Source organism: Urocitellus parryii, chromosome 11 (assembly GCF_045843805.1).
Source record: "Urocitellus parryii isolate mUroPar1 chromosome 11, mUroPar1.hap1, whole genome shotgun sequence".
In the NCBI taxonomy this organism is placed as follows: Eukaryota; Metazoa; Chordata; class Mammalia; order Rodentia; family Sciuridae; genus Urocitellus; species Urocitellus parryii.
In genome coordinates, this window is record NC_135541.1 from 14,435,213 (window position 1) to 14,455,715 (window position 20,503).

The following is a 20,503-nucleotide window of genomic DNA, read 5'->3' on the forward strand; positions in this document are numbered from 1 at the left end:
CAGAACGAGGACAGCTGTCCCCACCCCACGAAGTCCCTGGGCCTGCCCGCAGAGCCTGAGCTCAGTGCTCCCAGACTGCCTCCGGCCTGAGAGCCTGGCCAGGCCCCAGTGGCCTCCTGCCCTCAGGGGAGCTCGCCCAGCAGCCCGGGGCACAAACACACACCCTCAGAAAACAGCCCCTGCGGTGCCAGGAAATGTGCCCGAAGTCCGTTTTTCAGGCCACAGGGGGCTCAGGTGGGGTAATGAAGGGAATCCTGAGATAATAAACAAGTTTAAAGTTTCATCCCGCCCCCTGCAGAGTGCAGCGTTGGGAAGAGATGAATTCCTCCACTCATAAACACACAGAGCAGCACAAACGAATATTGGAAAATTAAGCCTTTAATTACATAACCTCTTTTCAAAAAATCACATTCAGAGTGGAGATTTTCCAGGGGTGATGGACTCAGCAGATGGCCACCACAGAAGCTCGGCCCTCATTTCTCTGCAAAAGTCCTCTGCCAGCCTTGAGAAAACTCCCCACCCCTTGCTTTAAGAAGGCAGAAAGCAGTGGCCTGGAGGCCAGGCTGGATGGAGCATGTGGTTAGACAGCTGGCAACTGCACCCAGAATGAGACCAACTGCACCCAGAATGAGACTTACGGATCATCCCAAATAGATTCCCAAGTGACCTCAGGCACTTGACTCCTGGGCCACTGGGTCCACAGTGAAGGGAGCCGTTCATTCCCAAGGCCACTCACTCCTACTTAGGTCTGGCAGGGAGGGCTGAGGCCAAGCAAGTCCCCTGGCCCTCACTTCCCTTCTGCCAGGGACCTACGTGCAGAGCTGGCTGGGAAGCCCTGCTCCTTTAATTTCATTCTCTTGTTCATTTCCCCGCTCAGGAATCATCCATGCCTGCTCCTACTCCCATACAGTTCCCGGGTGAGGCCCAGGGGCTTAGAGTTTACAGCTAGCCTGTGCCACTTTGGAACTGGTTTTTCTGTTCAGGACTTGACAGATAAAGTCTCCAGCTTCCAGGAGCTTCTGAAGGTTCACACCCTTGAGAAACAAATCAGAGGATACAGTAAGTCAAGGCCCTCAGGACCCAGGGGAACAGCAGACTAGAGACTGTGATGCTGCAAGGGAGAGGTGACGGCAAACAGGCTCCTTCCTGATGTGGGCTGCCATCTGGGGTCATCCCTGGGACTGTCCCTCACAATGGCTTGTGGTGCCACCATCAGGAGAGGGACCTCATCAGCTTTGCTGTCTCCATCTCCAGGGCCTGGCCCAGGGCCTGCCTAGTGTATTGAAGTACGGAGGGGCTGTGAGGCGGAGGGGCAGGAACGAATGCCAGCCGACAGGACTCTTTTTTTTTCTTTTTAACTTGAAATCCTGCTTCAGTCCTAGAGTGGCTGGAACACAGGTGTGTGCCATGACACCTGGCCCACAGTTGCTCTCATTTGCTGATGTGTACCGTGAGCTCAGCTCATGCTCAGCATTCTACTTGGTTCCCCCCACACACACCAGTGCTGGGGGGTGGGGGGGAACGCAGGCCTCACACAGGCTAAGCAGGCTGCACTCCCAGATGAACATTTTCTTTTTTTCTGGTACTGGGGATTAAACCTAGTGGTGCTTAACCACTGAGCCACATCCCCAGCCCTTTTTATATTTTATTTAGAGACAGGGTCTTGCTAAGTTGCTCAGCATCTCAATACGTTCAGGAGGCTGGCTTTGATTTGCAATCCTCCTGCCTCAGCCTCTCCAGCTACTGGATTACAGGTGTGGGCGCTCCACACATTTTCTTAATCCTCACAACAGCCCATTTCTCAGATTTAGAGAGATGAAAGAATTACATCAGCCTGTGAGGGGCAGGGCTGGTTTTTAAAATTCATCAGATTTCAAAGCGGAGGTTATATGGCACCCAGACCAACACCAAGGGCCCTTACAGCCTTGGCAGAGCCCTGGGGGCTTATTCTACTGCCCTCCTTTTACAGAGAACTAAACAGAGCTGACTCTGTTCAGGCCAGGATCCTCACCCCTTCAGGGCTCTCTCCCTGTTCCTTAGGGACTCAGAACGGAACAGTGGAGGACATTCTGAGCCCCTAGCCTTCTTGTGGCCCTGCTGGTGGCCTCACCACACTCTGCTACCTCAGAAACAGAACAAAGGTACCCCTAATCCCTGGCCCCTTTGCCTTCTTAACCCCACAACCCCCACTGGCTCCTGTCCTGGGGTTCAGGCAGTGCCGGGTCAGTTCAGAGAGGCTGCCACTAGGGGGCAGGGAGGCTTACCGTGTGAATGCCCAAGCCAGTTAGCATGTAGACCAGGTCCTCAGTGGCCAAGTTCCCTGATGCCCCCTGTGCATAGGGACAGCCTCCAAGTCCTGCCACGGAAGAGTCCACGACACTCACACCCATCTGGAAACAAGGATGGGGAAACATGACCGCCTCTGGGCACCAGAGCCCACCTCGCTGCCCTGGCAAGCCTCTCAGTGCTTGTTGCCTGAAATTCTGTCATTCTTTCCTTTGGCGTCTGATTGTGTTAGTGACAATCCCACTGAAAGGCTTCATTCAGTTCCTGGGACAATGTGAGTCTGTCTTCCCTGACTTTCCTCTCCAGGAGACTTTCTCCTCCCTTTCACCTCATCCTTCTTAGCCTGTAGGTCCCAGCCTAAGAGCCACCTCCTCAGAGAGGCCCTCCCCACCTCCCCTTCCCGCTGTGGAGATTTCAGACCCTGGTTGTTTACCAATTGCTTCAACCACACCTGCCCCAGTGCCCCAGGTCAGCTGCTTCCCCCTCTGCTCCTTTTCTTCTCCCTTCTCACACCTCCCCCACCTCCCCCACCTCACTCTCAGCCGCTTCCTAGTCACTTGGGAAACCTGCCATCAGAAGAGACCCTGAGCTCCAGACCAAGCCCATCCCTCCACCTCCAGAGGCCCACTCCAGCCAGCCCAAGCCGGCCCAAGTAGCCCTTCCCTCGGGTTCTGCAACCTGCCCCTCTCTCTGCAGACCTCCTCCCAACCCAACCTATTTCTTTTGTTCCCTTCAAAGCAAAGTGCCTCAAGCTGGGGTCGTGGTACAGGGTTGCTTAGGAGTAAGGAAGAGGGTTCATCCTCAGCATGCATATAAATAAGTGAAGATCCACTGACGACTAAAAAAAGAAGCAAAGAAGCAAAGTGCCTCAAAAGAGCTGTCCCTGCTTATTGTCTCCGGCCATTCCCCTCTGAAATGGGTATTGCCGTCCTTGCCTCCAGCTCTTCCGTGGAAACAGGTCCAGTGAAGGTCTCTGGTCACTGGAGTCCTTCATGTAGCTAAAGTCACAGGTCAAGTCTCAGCCCCTGGTTTCCTCCAGCACCTCTGGCCTCTCCCGAGGGCTTAGTCCTGTTTTTGCTGGCTCTTCCTCATCTCTGGCCTCTAAAGGATGGAGCCCTCACTGCGTGGCCCTCAGAGAGCTTCGCCTCTCTGCTGAAGTCTCCAACTGTCTACACCCAGACCTGAGGCTTGCCCAGCATGGCCTCTCCACTGGAGCCTGGGGAGGCCTCACCACTGCCACCACCTGCTCCTTCCAGGTTTGCTGCCAGAAGTTTCCACCTCCCTGACTGCAGGCTCCCAACTGGCATCTCCTGCTTCTACCACCCTCTGTACAGTCAGTTCACGTCCCTCGCACTCCTTAGCTTCTCAGGTCAGTCAGAAAGGGCCCTCACCTGGCTTCCTCTCCCCTCTCCCCACTGTCACACTGCTCCCCTATGCCTCCATGTTCCTGGATAGAAAGTGTACCTCCCCCCCCCCCCCCGTGTCTTTAACCTATGTTCCTGAACTGGGACCACCTCAACACCGGTATTTATATGGCTAGGCTCACTCCCTGACGCCCCTCAGATCTCCCTCAATGCCGCCCTGGGGAAGGAGGCCTCTCTGTAAACACCTGGTGCTCCCTTGACCTGCTGTATTCTTCTCCATGGCATTTATGGACACCTGGCTGACCATATATATTTATTCGTCTACTTATTATCTGTCTCATTCACAGTTGAATCCTCAATGCTGAGAAGAGGGTCTGGCCTCACATCATATTTAGTGTTAGTAGCTGAGGAAGCTGTACTGTCTGTTTGCCTGTCTAACCTTTCACCTCCTTCCCCCTAGGACAGGAGCTCTGAGAAGGCAGAAACCGGGAGTCCATTCCTATTGTCCAGTCAGCGCTTCACAGAGTGCCCGGAGCGCAGAAGGCACGAACACTGAAGTAGTGGATGGAGGAAGGTGGAGGAGGTTACCATAGGTCATCATGCTCAGCTGATTGCCCAGAGAAATCTGCAAAAGGTGACTCTGAGGACATCGGATACCAAGAAACAGGAGGCCAGAAAAGCAGGAGTATCCTGAGCATGGTCAGGATGACGTTTTGCCACAGACCTTCCACACTGGTACAGAAGTCCCTTTTCCTGGCCTGGCAGGATGTTGAGAAGAAGCCATTCTTCCTCACCTGCCCGGCCAGGCCACTCACGGGCTTCAGAAGAGCCCAAGGGCCCAAGACAGGAGGTCCCACCAAGCTGGGAACTGGAGGGGACCCCAGAGCCAAAGCCTCAACCTTGACAACCAGGATTCTGGGGAAACAGGCCCAGAAAGTAAGAGAATCATCTGGCTTGGAGACATGAAGCTCCAGGAGGTAACAGGAGAGCCAGAAAGGTGAGGGTTGGGGACCAGCTTCTCCAGCCCAACCACGCAGGCAGACCAGGGCCACTGCGAGGCAGCCGGTGTCAGACACGAGACTGTTCCTTCTAGGGGCGACCTGCAGAGGGTCCTGCCCAGCAGCCCACCAAAAGCAATCTTCAAGGAAAGCTAAGCCCGAGGCCAGTACAACTTCTGGGGAACTCCCCACTCCTCTGAAAAGCCTCTGCCTGTCCCTTTGGCTGCTCCCCCAGCTCAATACCACGGGCTGCCACAGGGCCAGGACACGCGAGTCCTCCTGAACCCTACTTTAGTCTTTCAGGGCAGCTCTCCCTGGTGGCTGTTCCTCTTCCCTTTATTAAATTGCTTAATTCCTCATGTCCTTCGAGCCTTCTCAGGCCTCGCCAAATCCGACTTCCTCAGCTGGGCCAGGGGCCCTCTTGGCTTCCGCACCCTGCGCTCCCTTCCTGGCCTCTGTCATAATGCAGCAGGGTTGTGTCGTAACTCCCTCGACTGTCTCCTCAATACGCACATGTGGGCACTTTCAGGGCAGGGGCACTGTCTTTGCCCACCACTGCCAGCACTGGACCTGGCACTCTGGCCTCAGTGGTTGTTTGCTAAAAGAATAAATGAAACCAAACAGTCCTTCCCATGCCCTCTGGGAGAATGGGTACCTGTCTTTGATTACCTGCAGGGCCATCAAGGTGTTGGCCAGGGCCTGGCCATAGGTGTCATGGCAGTGGACAGCCAGGGCAGCCACAGGTACCTCGTGCATGACGGCAGACAGCATGTCTTTCATGATCCCTGGGGTGCCCACGCCGATTGTGTCCCCCAGGGAGATCTCATAGCAGCCCATTGAGTACAACTTCTTGGCAACCTGGGGAAGCAAGCAGGCATATGGAGGACCCCAAGTCCCACCAGCCAGGGGGCCCAGGGCTTGGGAATAGGGATCCTTTGTGCAGACAGGTCACCTCCATGGCCAGGCACTAATTTCCTACTGGGTCCTAAGCTCCTGACAACTTTCAGTGGGCATGGCGAGCCGTGGGCTGCTGACCAGGAGGCTGAGGCTCCAGAGCTGAGGCTCTAGGAGCAGCGCCTCCCCCCCTGCGATTTCCTCCCACTTGAGTTCTTCTCACCATGTCAGACCTAGATGCTGGACTCAGGAAAACCGATTTGTGTAGTTTTATCCTCGGTAGTAAGATCTGTGGGAACCTGGGTCTGAGACACTAGTTATAGACCTTCCAGGAAATACACAACTATTTAACTTTTGCGAAGCCCATATGCGAACCCCTAAAGAGGCTGCAAAGCTGGATGGCACCTGCCTCTCTTGAGGACAGGGTGAGGAAGGGTGTGGTGGGGCAAGAGACAGGTGATGCTCACCAGTGATTGCTAGGTAAAGACACCCTCCCCCTCTCCCTGCACCTGGTGCACACAGGGAGGCAGGAGCTGTGGCTGGAGGGCCGGGGTGCAGCAGGCCTCTGGAGTCACATGATGCCTGATGAACTCCTCATTCCCTGCTCACTAGTTGTGTGCCCTGGCCAGGGCTTGACTCTTCTCAGCTTCGTAGGTGGTGGCTCTCTGTGGGGCTACAGTGAAGGCCAGAGGCAGGGGGAGGCTAAAGCAGGGGCCCCGGAGGCCACTGTCAATGAGAAGCGGCCACTGTTACCTCCTCCTATCTGGATGTCACGTGGTATGGGACAAGAACAAGGGGCTTGTAGGAAGACAAAATGTCTGAGACCTGATTTCACCACCTGGGTGGCAAGTCCTTTAGTCTGTTCCCTCAACTGAAAAATGGAAAAATAACAAACCTGCAGAGGAATTTTGTGGCTGAAATGACATAAGCTCTTGGGCTGCTCAAATTCCATTCCCACCCCAGTCCTCCTCTTGGTTACTATTCAGAGGACGTCAGGGTGTGGCCTCTCCCCTACTACAAGGAAACTAGGGACTCCTGTGAGCCACCCCCCCAAGCTCCCCCAAGCTGTCACCTCAACAATCACCTGTCCACTGACTGGACCGAACCTGAAGGCTTCAGGCTGGGCAGGGGCGCCGCTAGAGGGCTCCAGGGAGCAGGGACAGGCCGCGACTGCAGTGGGTAGGTGTGGCAGCCGGGTGAATGAATGAAGGCAGGGGCCTAGCAGCAAAGGGTGGCAAGGGGCATCCATGTGCTCAGGGACAGGTGAGGTGGGCAACCCTCACAAAACCCCCCGTCACACACACCTCAGCTACTTTAGCCGGGGGGATCTTCCCTTCATAGGGGCATCCAAGCACACAGGAGACATACCTGTGGAAGACAGGGAAGAAGGACATCAGTGCCCCTGAGCTCTTCAGCCAGCAGGGCAGAGGTGGATGGCTGTGTGTCACTCATCCCTGGCCTATAATCAAAACCTGCCTGGGTGGAAGGCTGATCCAGAGGCAGACCAGAGGGAAGGAGCGTGGCCTAGTGCCAGGAGGGGGCAGTAGAGAGCCGCTGTGGGAGGGCTGGGAACTTGCAGAGGCTTCTGCAGGGGCAGAAGTGGCTGAGGATCTACAGTGGGGGGAGGAGGAGGAGCCAGAGGACACTGAGCAGCCCCTTGGTGTTTGGAGGGGCGGAAAAGCAGAACCATGTGCCAAAGTTGCTGGGCCAGTACTCAGGAGACCAGGACCGGATGAACTAAAGGCCAGAGCAGGAGCTGGGCATGAGTCAGACCAACCTGGGCTGGCCTCAGGGGCAAGGGATTAGCTGCTCCAGTGTGTCGCCTCCTTCCTTCATTCATTTATTCTACTGAGGTGACTACCATGTATCAGGCACATGAGCGAGACCCCCGAGGTCCTCACACCCCTGGAGCTTGTTTCAGGACGGCGAGAGCCAACAGAACGACAATCAAATAAGTGGCACAGAGCCTCATGAAGCACCGCGCTAAGACGGAAACAGGAAGTGCAACAGGAGCCACTAGAGGAGGCCAATAGTGGCAAGGGTGGCCCAGGAGGACCTCCTCAAGGCTAGGACGTTGGAGCTGAGAGAAGGGGAGGGTCTGGGGGAAGAACATTCCAGAGACAGGAGCCAGCAGGATGAAAACAGAACAGCAGAGGCAGAGAGCAGGGGCACAGGCGGTGGAGATGAGGTCGGAGACGGCACGGGCGTCTTGGGTCCTGCAGGCCGTCTGAGGAGCTCAGTTTTGGGTGTTGACACTTTCTATTCCCACCCACCCTGTTGGGGCCCAGATGCCTTTGAGACCTTTAGAATGGAGCAAAGTGTTCTTCATATTAGGAGGTATAATGAACGGTTGCTGGATTGATAATTTCAGGCTCCAAGATCTTTCACTTTTCCATTTTAATTCTCCCACTTCTTCTCCAAATACTGCTGAGCAAGGAAATGTTAAAAGAGCCACTAAGAAGAGCACAGGCCAGGGAATCAGGCAATGTGACTGAGGCCCTGCGTCCTTGCCATCCATCCACCTGTCGGTTACTGAGTGCCATCTTGTGCCAGGCCTGTGCTGTGAGGGCAGGGCAGGGCAGGGCAGGGACTGAGGGAGACGTGGCTTGCCCTAGCAGAGAGCACACTCCATGGGACAGGGCAGCACAGGATTCATAAGCAGTTTAACGCTAGGTTGCAGGACATCCAGGGTACTGTGGGACCTGGAGGATGGCCACTGATTCCCAGTGAGGGTCAGGAAAAGCTTCTCAGAGAACCTGGCATCCACAGATGACTGGAATAGGAGTCAGGCCCCGAAAAGTAGGGGAAAGAGTGTTCTGAGTCTATGCAAAGGCCCAGAGGCGAGAGAGTGGACAGTGGCAGATGGGAAGAAGTCCCAGGTGGAATGGAGATGGTGCACAGAAGACTAGGGCCAGAAAGAAGCGGTGAACAATAAGGCTGCAGAGTGGCAGGGCCGAACCAGGCGGGTCCTTAAACCACACTGAAGTCTGAACTCAGTCAGGCGCAAAGGCCCATGCCTGATATCCCAGCTACTGGGGTTGGGGGTTGGCTGAGGCAGGAGGATAGCAAGTTCAAGGCCAGCCTGGGCAATTTGGCAAGACCATGTCTCAAATAAGTTAAAAAGGACTGGGATGTAGTTCAGTGGTAGAACACTTGCCTAGCACTGGGAAAAAAAAAAAAAAGTCTGAACTCAACCAGTCACTCAAAGTATTATTTATTTATTAATTCAGGTACCAGGGATTGAACCCAGGGGTGACTAACCACATCCCCATCATTTCCCCCCACCCCAGCTTTTTTTTTTTTTTTTTTTTGAGATAGGGTCTCACAAAGTTGCTTAGGGCTTTGCTAAATTGCTAAGGCTGGCTTTGAACTTGTGATCCTCCTGCCTCAGCCCCCTGAGTTGCTAGGATTACAGCTGTGCACCTCTGGCAACTGGCATGGAAAGTTTTTCATCAGAAGCCATGTGATCAGATGTGTACCTCTGAATGGTGCACAGTGAGTGTTGACATTTTCTATTCCCACTCTCCCTGTTGGGGCCGAGATGCCTTTGAGACCTTTATAATGCAGCAAAGTGTTCTACATATTAAGAGGTATAATAAACGGTTGCTGGATTGATAATTTCAGGCTCAATGTGGGCTGCTGTGTGACCTCACAGTAGACTGCCCATCCTTCCTGAGCCTTGTTCCTGTCATCTGTAAGGTGGGCATGGCTGTTTCCCACTGGGCTATTGCTAAGTTTCAATTAGACATTACACCTGCAATGGATGGCTTCCAACGATTAGAGGTGCCCCTGGGAAACTTAGAGGCCTTGAGGATTCTTCAGGGATGGGCAAAGAGCTGGCGGAGAAGCCAGGACCATGCTGTCCTCCGCACACCCCATTAAATGCCCTGGCCTGCTGCATACATCTACTGAACTGACCTAAATTTAGGTTTGAGAGAAATACTTGCCAGGATTCTTCTGACCATATTCTCTTGGGAAAAGATGCCTCAATGTGGTGCTTGAGCTACCCCGACCCAGGCCCAGGAGCTTGTGGTCGGGAGAATGGCTGGAGGAGAGCCTAGCTTCACTCCAGATGGCAGGGAGAAAAGACAGCAATGTGGCCCGACTCACCCCCGCACTGGAATATTGGTGGCCTGAGCTGCCTTCAAGATCACGTCCATGCGCTGGAAGCTCTCGTCTATGGAGCAGTTGATGTTCTTCCTGGTGAAGAGCTCTGAGGCGGCCCCAAAGACGCTCACTTCCTTGGCGCCTGCAGCTACCTGCCAAAATCCAGGTGAATTTCTTCAGCATTTTCCTTTTCAAGAAACACTGATAGAGTGGCAAAATCTTATCTTATGGTAAATTTTATGGTATGTGAATGTTATAGGTTGAATTGTGTCCCCTCAAAAAGATATGTTGGGGGCTAGGGATATAGCTCGGCTGATAGAGTGCTTGCCACACTGGTTCGATCCCCAGCACCACAAAAAAAGAAATGTTGGGCTGGAGACAGTGGCGCATGCCTGTAATTCCAGTGGCTCAGGAGACTGAGGCAAGGAGGATCATGAGTTCAAAGCCAACCTCAGCAACTTAATGAGGAGCTAAACAACTCAGTGAGACCCTGTCTCTAAATAAATTCAAAATAGGGCTGGGGATGTGGTTGAGTGCCCCTGAGTTCAATCCCCAGTAAACCCTCTCTCAAAAAAAAAAACCAAACCAAACCAAAAACTCCCCGTACCTCAGAATGTGATCTTGTTTGGAAACAGAGTCATTGCAAATGTTATTAGATGAGGGCATCCTAGAGCTTGGGTGCACCGATAATCCAATAGGACTGATATTATTTTTTCCTTTTTTTGGTACTGGGGACTGAACCCAGGGATGCTATATCCTTGTCCCTTTTTATTTATTTATTTATTTTTGAGGCAGGGCCTCACTAAGTTGCTGAGACTGGCCTCCTGCCTCAGTCTCCTAAGTCCCTGAGGTCACAGGTCTGTGCCACTGCAACCGGCTGACTGGTACTTAAAAGAACATGGTTGTGTGACGACGCAGAGCAAAGACCACGTGAAGCTGGAGGCAGGCCCTGCAGTGATGGATGTCCAAGCCCTGCAATGCCCAGGACCACTGGCACCACCAGGGACCAAGAGAAAAGCCTGGAACAGGTTTTCTCTGAGCCCTCAGAAGAAGCCAATCCTGCTGACACCTTGATTTTGGACTTCTGGCTTCCAGAATTTGAGAGAATAAATAAATTTCTGTTGTTTTAAGTTTCTCATTTTCTAGTAGTTTCTTAGAGGAGTCCTAGACAATGTAGACAGTGAACTATAACTCAATTTAAAAAAAAGGCTGGGGGCTGGGGTTGTGGCTCAGTGGTAGAGAGCAGGTCTTGCACGTGTAAGGCACTGGGTTCGGTCCTCGGCACCACATAAAAATAAATAAAGGTATTGTGTCCATTTATAACTAAAAAAATTATAATTTTTTTAAAAAAGGCTGGGAGTATAGCTCAATGGTAGAGCACCTACTACCAAGTAAGGCCCTGGGTTCAGTCCTAGCACTGCAGGGGAGGGGACACCAAGAAACAACTTTGACATCCCCCAAGGAAGTCACCAGTGCTGTCGTCACCACCCTGAAAGTCACTCTATTTTTTTTTTTTGGTACCGCAGATTGAACCTAGGGGTGCTTTACCACTGAGCTACATCCCCACTCCTTTCTGTTTTTCATTTTGAGACAGGGTTTCACTAAGTTGTTTAGGGTCTCACTAAGTTGTTTAAGACTTTATTAAATTGCTGAGGCTGGCCTCAAACTTGCAATGCTGTTTGAGGCTGCCTTAGCCTCCTGAGCCACTGGAATTACAGGTATGCATAATTGCATCCAGCTCCTGAAAGTTTTTAATTTTTTTTAATTGTAGATGGGCACAATACCTATATTTATTTATTTTTATGTGGTGCTGAGGATCAAACCCCATGCCTCACACATAAATGTCCTGCATTTAGACAAAAAAACCTTCTTTCAAGAGTGATTTTCAGGGCTGGGGTTGTGGCTCAGCAGTAGAGCGCTTGCCTAGCACCTGGGAGGCCCTGGGTTCATTCCTCAGCACCACATGAAAAATAAAGGTATTGTGTCCATCTACAACTAAAAAATAAATATTAAAAAAAATAAATGTGGGACACCTCCAATGATGCTGCTGTGTAAAGTGACAAGATGCTGGTAGATGTAGCAACTACTGTGGAAACTCTCTGGAGAGCTTGGTTACCTTTCCCTAAAAGGGATAATAACAAGAGCTAACACTGACTAAGTACCTGTCTTATGTCAGGCTCTGGCTGTGCAATATATGAGCACCCTGTCTCCCCAAACCGGCACAACTTTAGGTGCTATCATTAGTCCAAGTTTACAGGCAGAGTGAGGCTCAGAGAGGCTAAGCAACTTGCTGAGGTCACAACATGGTGAGTGGCAGGGCTGGGACTGCTGCAGGGGCTGAAGGTAACTGTCACCACTGGAGATACGCTGTCCAGGTGGACATCCCAGGAAAGGGGACTGAGGCAAACAGTCAGGACAGGGAGTAAGGGGGCTGGGATTGTGGCTCAGCAGCAGAGCGTTTACCTAGCACGTGCGAGACCCTGGGTTCGATTCTCAGAACCACAAAAAAATAAATAAATAATGCTAACAAATGCTGTGGCTGGGGCTCAGCGGCAGCGCGCTTGCCTGGCATGTGTGAGGCACTAGGTTCGGTTCTCGGCACCGCATATAAATAAAACAAAGGTTTAAAAAATAAATTAATTAAATAAATAAAAAATAAAGAAAGATATTATATCCAACTACAACTAAAAAATAAATATTAAAAAAAAAAAGACAGGGAATAAGGCCATCAATCTCACTCCAGGAGCCCCCCAACCTAGCTATCCTCTTACCGCTGCCTCGAAGCCTTTCAAATTTGGGGTCAGGACTGGGTAGTTGATGCCAGGAAACTTCTGAATGCCCTTCAAGACTTCAGTGTGGTCAGCCATCTAGGGACAAAGAAGACATGAAGTCATCACCAAGCAGACAGAGAGCTCAAAGGTCAGAGAGAACCTTTTACCACTTAATCTCTGTTTTCTAGAACTTGTGGAGCAGGAATGACAATCTTCTGCAGAGCTGTCTCCCCAATGCTTTTATGATCTATGTGACTGCTGAGAGGACAGGAGGTGCCTGGGTTTGTGTGATATCCCCATTTCTTCCAATGGCCAACACTGCCAGCTTTGCACAGACAGAACCCGCAGTGACAGTGCCACGTGCCACTTTCGGCACTCACTTTGCAACAGGGTCTTTCTCCCCTGCATGCCTGTTTCTGTGTATCTAGAGTCCCCAGTCTTCCCTTTCTACAAACACAGGAATCACAGGAAGGCATGAAGGTTCTAGACTTTCAAGAGTCAGAGAGACTTGAGAGACCATCTCTAACCTGGACAAGGAAAAGCCCTAGAGAGGTGACCAGCAGTTAGGGCAGAGCCAAGTCTGAATCTGAGCCCAGGCTTCCAGGCCTGACCTTCTGTCGCCTCACAGTGCTGGCAATCTCCTGAGACCTCTCAAAACCAGGGACGAGAAACCTATGCTTCCACCTGCCACTCACTTCAAGAGCAAACGCGAAACCTCCCACCTCTTGTCTGGAAAAGCCTCTCCCTGAGGGCTGGGCTCACCTGGGGAACCCACTTGGGAGACACAAAACTGGTGACTTCTACGACAGGGAGTCCTGCTTCCGAGAGCATGTCTATCAGCTTGATTTTCACTGGAGTAGGAACGATATTCTAGATCAGAGAGAGACAGCAGAGGACAGTGAGCAAAGCTGCTAAGGAACTGGCCTCAGCAAGCAATGCCCATTGCTCTGAAGCTTTTGCTCGAGCAAACACTTCAATATCTCCACTTCCAAACACTAACAGAGACGCACGTGCATCCTCAAGAGGCAGTACGAGGCCGTCTCCAAGTTCCACAGAGTGTCTTGCGGTGCAGACAGCTTCTCACTAAAAAGGAGTTAGTATTCACAAGGAAACAGAACCCTCCTGCCATACAGATTTTTGCTGAACTGAAGGTGTGTTCGGTTATGACCCCGTCATAAACAAATTGAGAGCAGGTGCCACACCCTAACATAACAGGGCAGGTGACTAACCCTCTGGGTCCTACGGGATGGGGCCCCCAAGTATCACACCCTCCCCTCTCCAGCTCCCGGCTGGCATGGGATTCACCCTCCAGTGCTCAGCATGGGATTCACCCTCCAGTGCTCAGCCTGTCGCCTCTTCCTCTCTCCCTGTACATCTAGTTGTCCAGAGTCACATGTGTCACGTGTTTACTACATTGACATCTAGGATGTTCAGGTTTAGAACACTTTAATTTTCATAGAAAGTTCTATGGAACAGTACGGGTATACAATATTTTCTAGACAAATGCTCCCACACATATATAAACTTGTTTCTTACATAAAAATATAAAACACACACACACATTTACACCCTTGAGTCACTTAATATGCTCCTATATTAACAACTTCATAATACTCCATTTTTGAATAGTTCATAATATATGTGACCCAACCTTCCTGCCATATGGAATACTCAAAGCAGACACTTGAAAAACCTTTTCTGGGTTATTTCCACCTTTACCTTTTCATTTTGCAGTCCATCTCGGGGACCAACTTCCACAATTTTCACCCGCTTTGGGAAAGTGCCCATAGATGAGGTGCTGACCTTGGTTTAAAAGGGGAAAAGAAAGGAAGACATTGTCACATTTCACTATGGCTCCTGCTTCACTAATACTGAGATGAGAATCTGTATTTTTTACTGTTTAATTCACATCTGGTCTGTTTTAGAATTAAGTACAAAAAGAATTTTGTTTTGTTTTTGTTTTTGCACCAGGGCCTGAACCCAGGGGTGTTTAACCACTGAGCCACATCCCCAGCCCCTTTTATATTTTATTTAGAAACAGGGTCTCACTCAGTTGCTCAGGGCCTCACTTTTGCTGAGGCTGGCTCTGAACTTGAGATCCTCTTGCCTCAGCCTCCTGAGCTGCTAGGATTATTAGCATTCACCACTCTGCCCAGCCCTGTCAACAATCTTATTAGGTAAGGACTGTCTAATCTTCATTTTGCTGTGAGAAATCTGAGGCCCAAAGTGATTAAGTAACTTTCCCCAGGTCACAAGGTTAGCTGGTCACAGAGCAGTATATGAACCTGGCAGTGTGGTTCTAGAGCGCATGCTCTGAACTCCGAAGCCACAGTGGCCTCTACCATAGTCTGGTTAAACATCCAGTCCCTTCTTTCTAGAAAGTTCTGCTGAGACGATTCCCTCCAACCACATGAACTGTGCCACAGTAACCTGAGCTATGGTGTATCTACATCAATATCAACAGAAAACACTAGTGCCCAGGGCCAAGCTACAGGCAGTAGTATCTCAAGACTGGGACCATCACTTTTCTCACTCCAGTGAGGAAGTAACAGCCTCAGAAACATTACCAAAATTGCAGGAATAAAAAGTGACAGAGGGGCTGGGGTTGTGGCTCAGAGGTGGAGTGCTTGCCTAGCATGCATGGGGCACTGGGTTCGATCCTCAGCACCACACAAAAATAAAATAAAAATATTGTGTACACCTATAACTAAAAAATAAATATTAAAAAAAAAGTGACAGAGCTTGAACTTGAACTAGGTCTGGATCTGATACTAAATCCATGCTAGTCATTGGATTAACGTGTCATTTCACCAGGTTTTTGTTTTTGCTTCAAAGCTCATTGTTTCCCACCATCTCATTTGCTTTTCTTAACCTCCCAAGTTGGAATGCGCATTTCCATTTTACTCATGAGCAACTGGTGGAGGTGGGTGGCTAGTTAAAGACATAAAAGTGGTTTGTTGAGTATACTCTCCGCCATTGTTGATAGAACTCCTTCTAAACTAAGAGAGAGGAGAAGGAGTTGATAGAACTCCTTCCCACGGAAGTGCCAGAATAATGTCCAACGCTTTGCCTACATTTTCTCTAATCTCCCGAACAATCCTAAGGTAATGACTTTCGTGTTATAGATGAGAAAAGTGAGTTTGGAATGAGTAATTAACTGTATCACTCAGCCTAGCAAGTGGCAGAGGCGTGGGCACCTCCACTGAGCGTGGGAGAGAGCGCAAAACACGGATCGAACAGGCCCAAAGTACAACGCAAGGGAAGCACAGCTGGCCCTGGGCCACCCAGGTTCCCCCTAACTGTCCCTAAAGCAACAAGAGCTGGAAAAGGAGGCGAGTGGGCGAGGTGACCTGGCAGGGTGTTGTGCACTAGAGGACATGGAGCGGTCTGAAGCTCAACTAAAATAAGAAAGGAGCCAGGGACACCGGCGAGGGCCGAGGGCCGGGCACAGGACGCCCAGGACGGCCTCGCGGGTCTCCACGACCCAGCCAGCCGCTGTTCCGCTCCGGGCCTCGGTTTCCCCACACCCCTGGGCAGATCTGGGTGACAGGCAAGGTCCGAGGCTCCACGGCCCTCCGCATCCTAGCCGGAAGGGCTGTCCGCTTCGCCGCTCAGGGACCGAACCGCGACCCGACCGGGCCCGGGGCACTTACAGCCCGGAGGGACGCCAAGCGCGCCAGTCGCCGCGGTAGCGCCTTCCTCAGCGTCGCCATCGCGCCTCCGTTTCCCCCTCCGCCTCCCAGCTGGGCACCACGTGACCGCCGCCAGGTGGGCGTGGCCCCTTGGGCGGAGCCTCGGGAATGACGTGCGGCACTCCGCGATGGCTCCACCCACAGGCTCTGGGTTTTTATTCCTGCCGGGCCTAGAGAAGCTGTAGGGACTAGAGATGCACAGACATTAACCCAGCTTCGTTAGAGTCTGGGAGGTGTGGGGAGATGATGACAATCCCAGAGGTGGCTGTGTAAATCCTAACTCCCAAGGTAAGGAGCAGCAGTGTCACTGTGTGCCACTCACTGTTACGAGTTCTTTGTGTGTGTTAACTTCATTAAGTTGTCAGGACTCAAATGCAGGCGTCATCTCCAAAAAGAGAAACATCCTTCCATGGATACTGCAAGTAAGATCCATCCAGGTGAAGAGGACACAATTAAAGCTTTCTAGACAGAAGGAATCACCTATGCAATGGCCCTGAGGCAAAGCAATCAAATGCTGAGAGCGATGTTTTCAATCTGCGGGTTGTGCCCCATTAATTGGTCATAATATCAATTTACTGGATACCAATTTTTATATATAGTGCAGAGCCAGGAGCAGTGACTCACTCACCCAGCAATCTGGGAGGCTGAGGCAGGAAAATCGTAAGTTCCAGGCCGTGGAGCATGGGGGGAGAAGAAACAGTATAGAAAATATCAGAGTACATTGAAAAAAACAGTAAATCTAAGTACCACTTTGCAAAGCTTATTATATATGTCCACCAGTTTTCATTGTAAAATAAATTTCTTACCATGGGCTGCGAACAAATGTTTGAAAACTACATTTAATTTTTTAAAAATATTTTTTAGTTGTCAATGGACTTTTATTTTAGTTACTCATATGTGATGCTGAGAACCGAACCCAGTGCCTCATGCATGCGAGGCATGCGCTCTACCACTAGGCTACAACCGCAGCCCTGAAAACTGCATTTTAGAAAGATGAAAAGAAGCCAGATGCAGTGACACACACCTGTAAAACCAGCCACTTAGGAGGCTGAAGCAGGGGGATAGCAAGTTCAGACTAGCTTCAGTAATTCAGTGAGACCCTGTCTAAAAATAAAAAATAAAAAGGGCTGGGGATGTAACTCAGTGGGATAGTGTCCTTGGGTTTGAAAGGAAAGTAATCATGATACTTGGAGCCACCAAGAGATCTTTATTGCCGCAGTGTCTGATTGACAGGAGAAAGAGGAGAAAAGAGAGGGGGAGAGAGAGAGAGAGAGAGAGAGAGAGAGAGAGAGAGAGAAGAAAGAGAAAAAAGGGGGGGAGAGCAAAAAGAGAGAGAGATGAGGAGAGAATGAGAGGGAGCAAAAGTGAGAGAAGCAAGAGAGAGGAAGGGGGTGGGGAGAGCAAAGTGCAAGAGAGAGAGGGTGGGAGAGAATGAGAAAGAGAGAGTGAGAGAGGAAAGAGAGAAGAAAGAGAAAGAGAGAGATAGTGAGAGGGAGAGGGAGAGAGAGTGAAAGTGAGAGAAGAGAGAGAGAGCAAGAGAGGGGGTCCCAGCAGGAGGGAGTTTTTATAACCAAAATCTAATGGGGTCTCTGGGTCTGCAAGCTGCCTTGTTGGCACACAGTGATTGGATCATACAGTAGTTGCTAAGGGTGTCATCTTCTGCCTTCAGGTAGATGGGGCAGGGGCTAGATGTGGGTTTCCGTTGCACCAGACAGTTGGGGTCCAGTGTTCAGCCTTGAGTGGGGTGGAGTGTTCAGACTTGAGGCAAACAAGTGATAAGGAGCCAGATGGGTTAGGGTGAGGGTGGAGTGTTCAACCCACCCTGCAGCTAACATTTGTTCAGCCTGCTCAGCAACTAACAGGTTCAATCCCCATTAGTGAAAAAAAGAAAAGAAAAGAAGGTCATAATAACTGAAGAGTATAGAAGGAATAAAAAAGGGTCTTTCTGCTAAGATTGGAGAGCTTGGCAGGAATCATATCTCAGGTCTTTGGAGGATGCCTTAATGACAGTTATCCTAACAAGAACACTTTTGAGGTTTAAAGCAGGGAGAAGGAATTAAATTTGCATCATGTAAATAGTCACTGTGGCTACTGGGTGGATATTGAATAGTGTGCTGATGTGTCTGCCATTGTTAGTATTTTGGGCAGCGGAGGTGGTCAGAGAAAGGACTGCTCCTGCCTTCAAGGGGCCCAGATTTCATCCAGGGAAAGAACAAGATGTGACAACAACTACATTTAGCAGCACTGGGCATTTCCTTCCATCATCACACTTAGATCACAACTTACAGAATTGTAAAACCCACAGCTAGAAAACTGAACTGGGCCCAGAGACACCAGTGTGGTGTTTAAAACAGTATGACTTTAAGACTTCTACACTGGGCTGGGGATGTGGCTCAAGCGGTAGCGCGCTCGCCTGGTATGCGTGCGACCCGGGTTCGATCCTCAGCACCACATACCAACAAAGATGTTGTGTCCGCCGAGAACTAAAAAATAAATATTAAAAATTCTTTCTCTCTCCTCTCTCACTCTCTCTTTAAAAAAAAAAATAAGACTTCTACACTGAAAACTACACACCACTGCTGAAAGAAATTAAAGAAATATAAATAAATGAATGGACATCCCATGTTCATGAACTAGAAGACGATACTGTTAAAATGTCAACTACTCAAAACATACTGTAGATTCAATGCTATCTTTATCAAAATCCCAATTATTTTTTGGCAGAAATAGAAAAAATCCATTTTTGAATTTATATGGAATTGCTTTTTTCTTTCCTTTTCTTTGTGGTGCTGGGGATTGGGCTCAGGGCCCTTGCATGGTAGACAAGCATTCTACCACTGAGCTATGCCCCCAGCCCAGGGCAATCTTTTTGTCAATCGATGCATGAAAAATTGGTCATCCACATGCAAAAGATTGAAGTTGGACCTGTACTTGCCACCTTATACCAAAATTAACTCAAAATGTGTCAGAGATATTAATATAGAGCATACCACTACAAAAGTCTTAGAAGAAAACATGGGGAGGAGTTCTTGACTTTGGATCTGGCTGTAATTTCTTGGGTTTTACACCAGAGGCAAAGGCAACAAGAGAAAAATAGATAAATTGGACTTCATCAAAACTAAAAACTTTTGTGCATCAAAGATCACTATTAGAGCTAGGTATGGTGGCACATGCCTCAGCTACAGGAGGCTGAGGCAGGAGAATCACAGTTTGAGGCTTCCTGGGCATCTTGGTAAGGCCCTGTCTCAAAATTATGGCGCTGTGGCTCAGTGGCAGAGTATGTGCCTAGCATGTGTCAGGCAGTGGGTTCAATCCTCAGCCCCACATATAAATAAATAAATAAAAATAAAAGTTCATCTACAACTAAAAATATTTTAAATATATATATTAAAAAATAGGGGCAGGGGCTATAAAGCTCAGTGGTAAAGTACTTGCCTTGCATTCATGAAGCACTGAGTTTGATCCTCAGCACCACATAAAAATAAATAAAGATAATATGTGTTCATCTGCAACTAAATGTATGTAAAATTAAATTTAAAAGATCTAGGGACTTAGCTCAGTGGTAGAGTGCTTGCTTAGCATGTTCGAGGCCTTAGATTTAATCCCTAGTACTGAAAAAATAATTATGCTTTGCCAGATACAAAAGGAGAAATCATGATTCCATTCTTATGAATGTGATGGTTAATCTTTGGGGATGACTTGACCAGGCCACAGGGATCCCAATTATTTGGCTAAGCATTATTTCTAAGAGATATTTACGGTTGAGATTAGCATTCGAATCAGAAGACTGAGTAAAGCAGATTGTTTTCCCCAATGTGAGTGGGTGAGTTAATCAGCTTTATGTCTCTGTGGCCAAAATACCTGACAAGAACAACTTAGAGGAGGAAAGGTTTATTTTGGCTCATGGTTTCCGAGGTTTAGTACATGGTCAGTTGAGTCCATGGACTCAGGCCCAGAATGAGGCCCACCATCGTGACAGAAGGGCATGGTAGAGGTGTGCTGCTCCATGCATGGCAGCCAGGAAAGAGAAGGGAATGGGTTTCTGGGAACATAAACCCTTCCAGGGCATACCCCCAGTGAACCACTTCCTCTACCATGCTCTACCTGGCTATAGTTACCACCCAGGCCATTCAAACTAGGACAGACCGATTAGGTAACAGCTGTCACAATCCAATCACTTCACCTCTGAATATTCCTGAAATAACCCAGGATCTTTTGAGGATGCCTCATATACAAACTATAACATTTCTGCTCCTGGCCCCCAGACGATCATCTCAGAATGTAAAATACATTTAGTTCACCTTCAAGAGTTCCATAGTCTTAACAGTTTCAGCATTGCCCAAAAGTTCAAGTCCAAAGTCTCTTCTGAGACTCCAGGCAAAACTTGTGAG

General features: G+C 49.8%; 1 protein-coding gene across 1 annotated transcript; it reads right to left on the reverse strand.

Moving 5' to 3' along the window:
- Nucleotides 1-360: 360 nt before the first annotated feature.
- On the reverse strand, nt 361-16,171 carry Hmgcl (3-hydroxy-3-methylglutaryl-CoA lyase). The gene is made up of 9 exons (XM_026403623.2): nt 16,074-16,171; nt 14,140-14,223; nt 13,183-13,290; nt 12,421-12,516; nt 9,653-9,801; nt 6,847-6,910; nt 5,318-5,506; nt 2,265-2,390; nt 361-1,034 (listed from the first exon to the last, which is right to left on the reverse strand). The coding sequence occupies exons 1-9, from the start codon at nt 16,131-16,133 to the stop codon at nt 933-935; spliced, it is 978 nt and encodes a 325-aa protein (XP_026259408.1). The 5' UTR covers nt 16,134-16,171; the 3' UTR covers nt 361-932.
- Between the last annotated feature and the right edge of the window lie 4,332 nt (nt 16,172-20,503).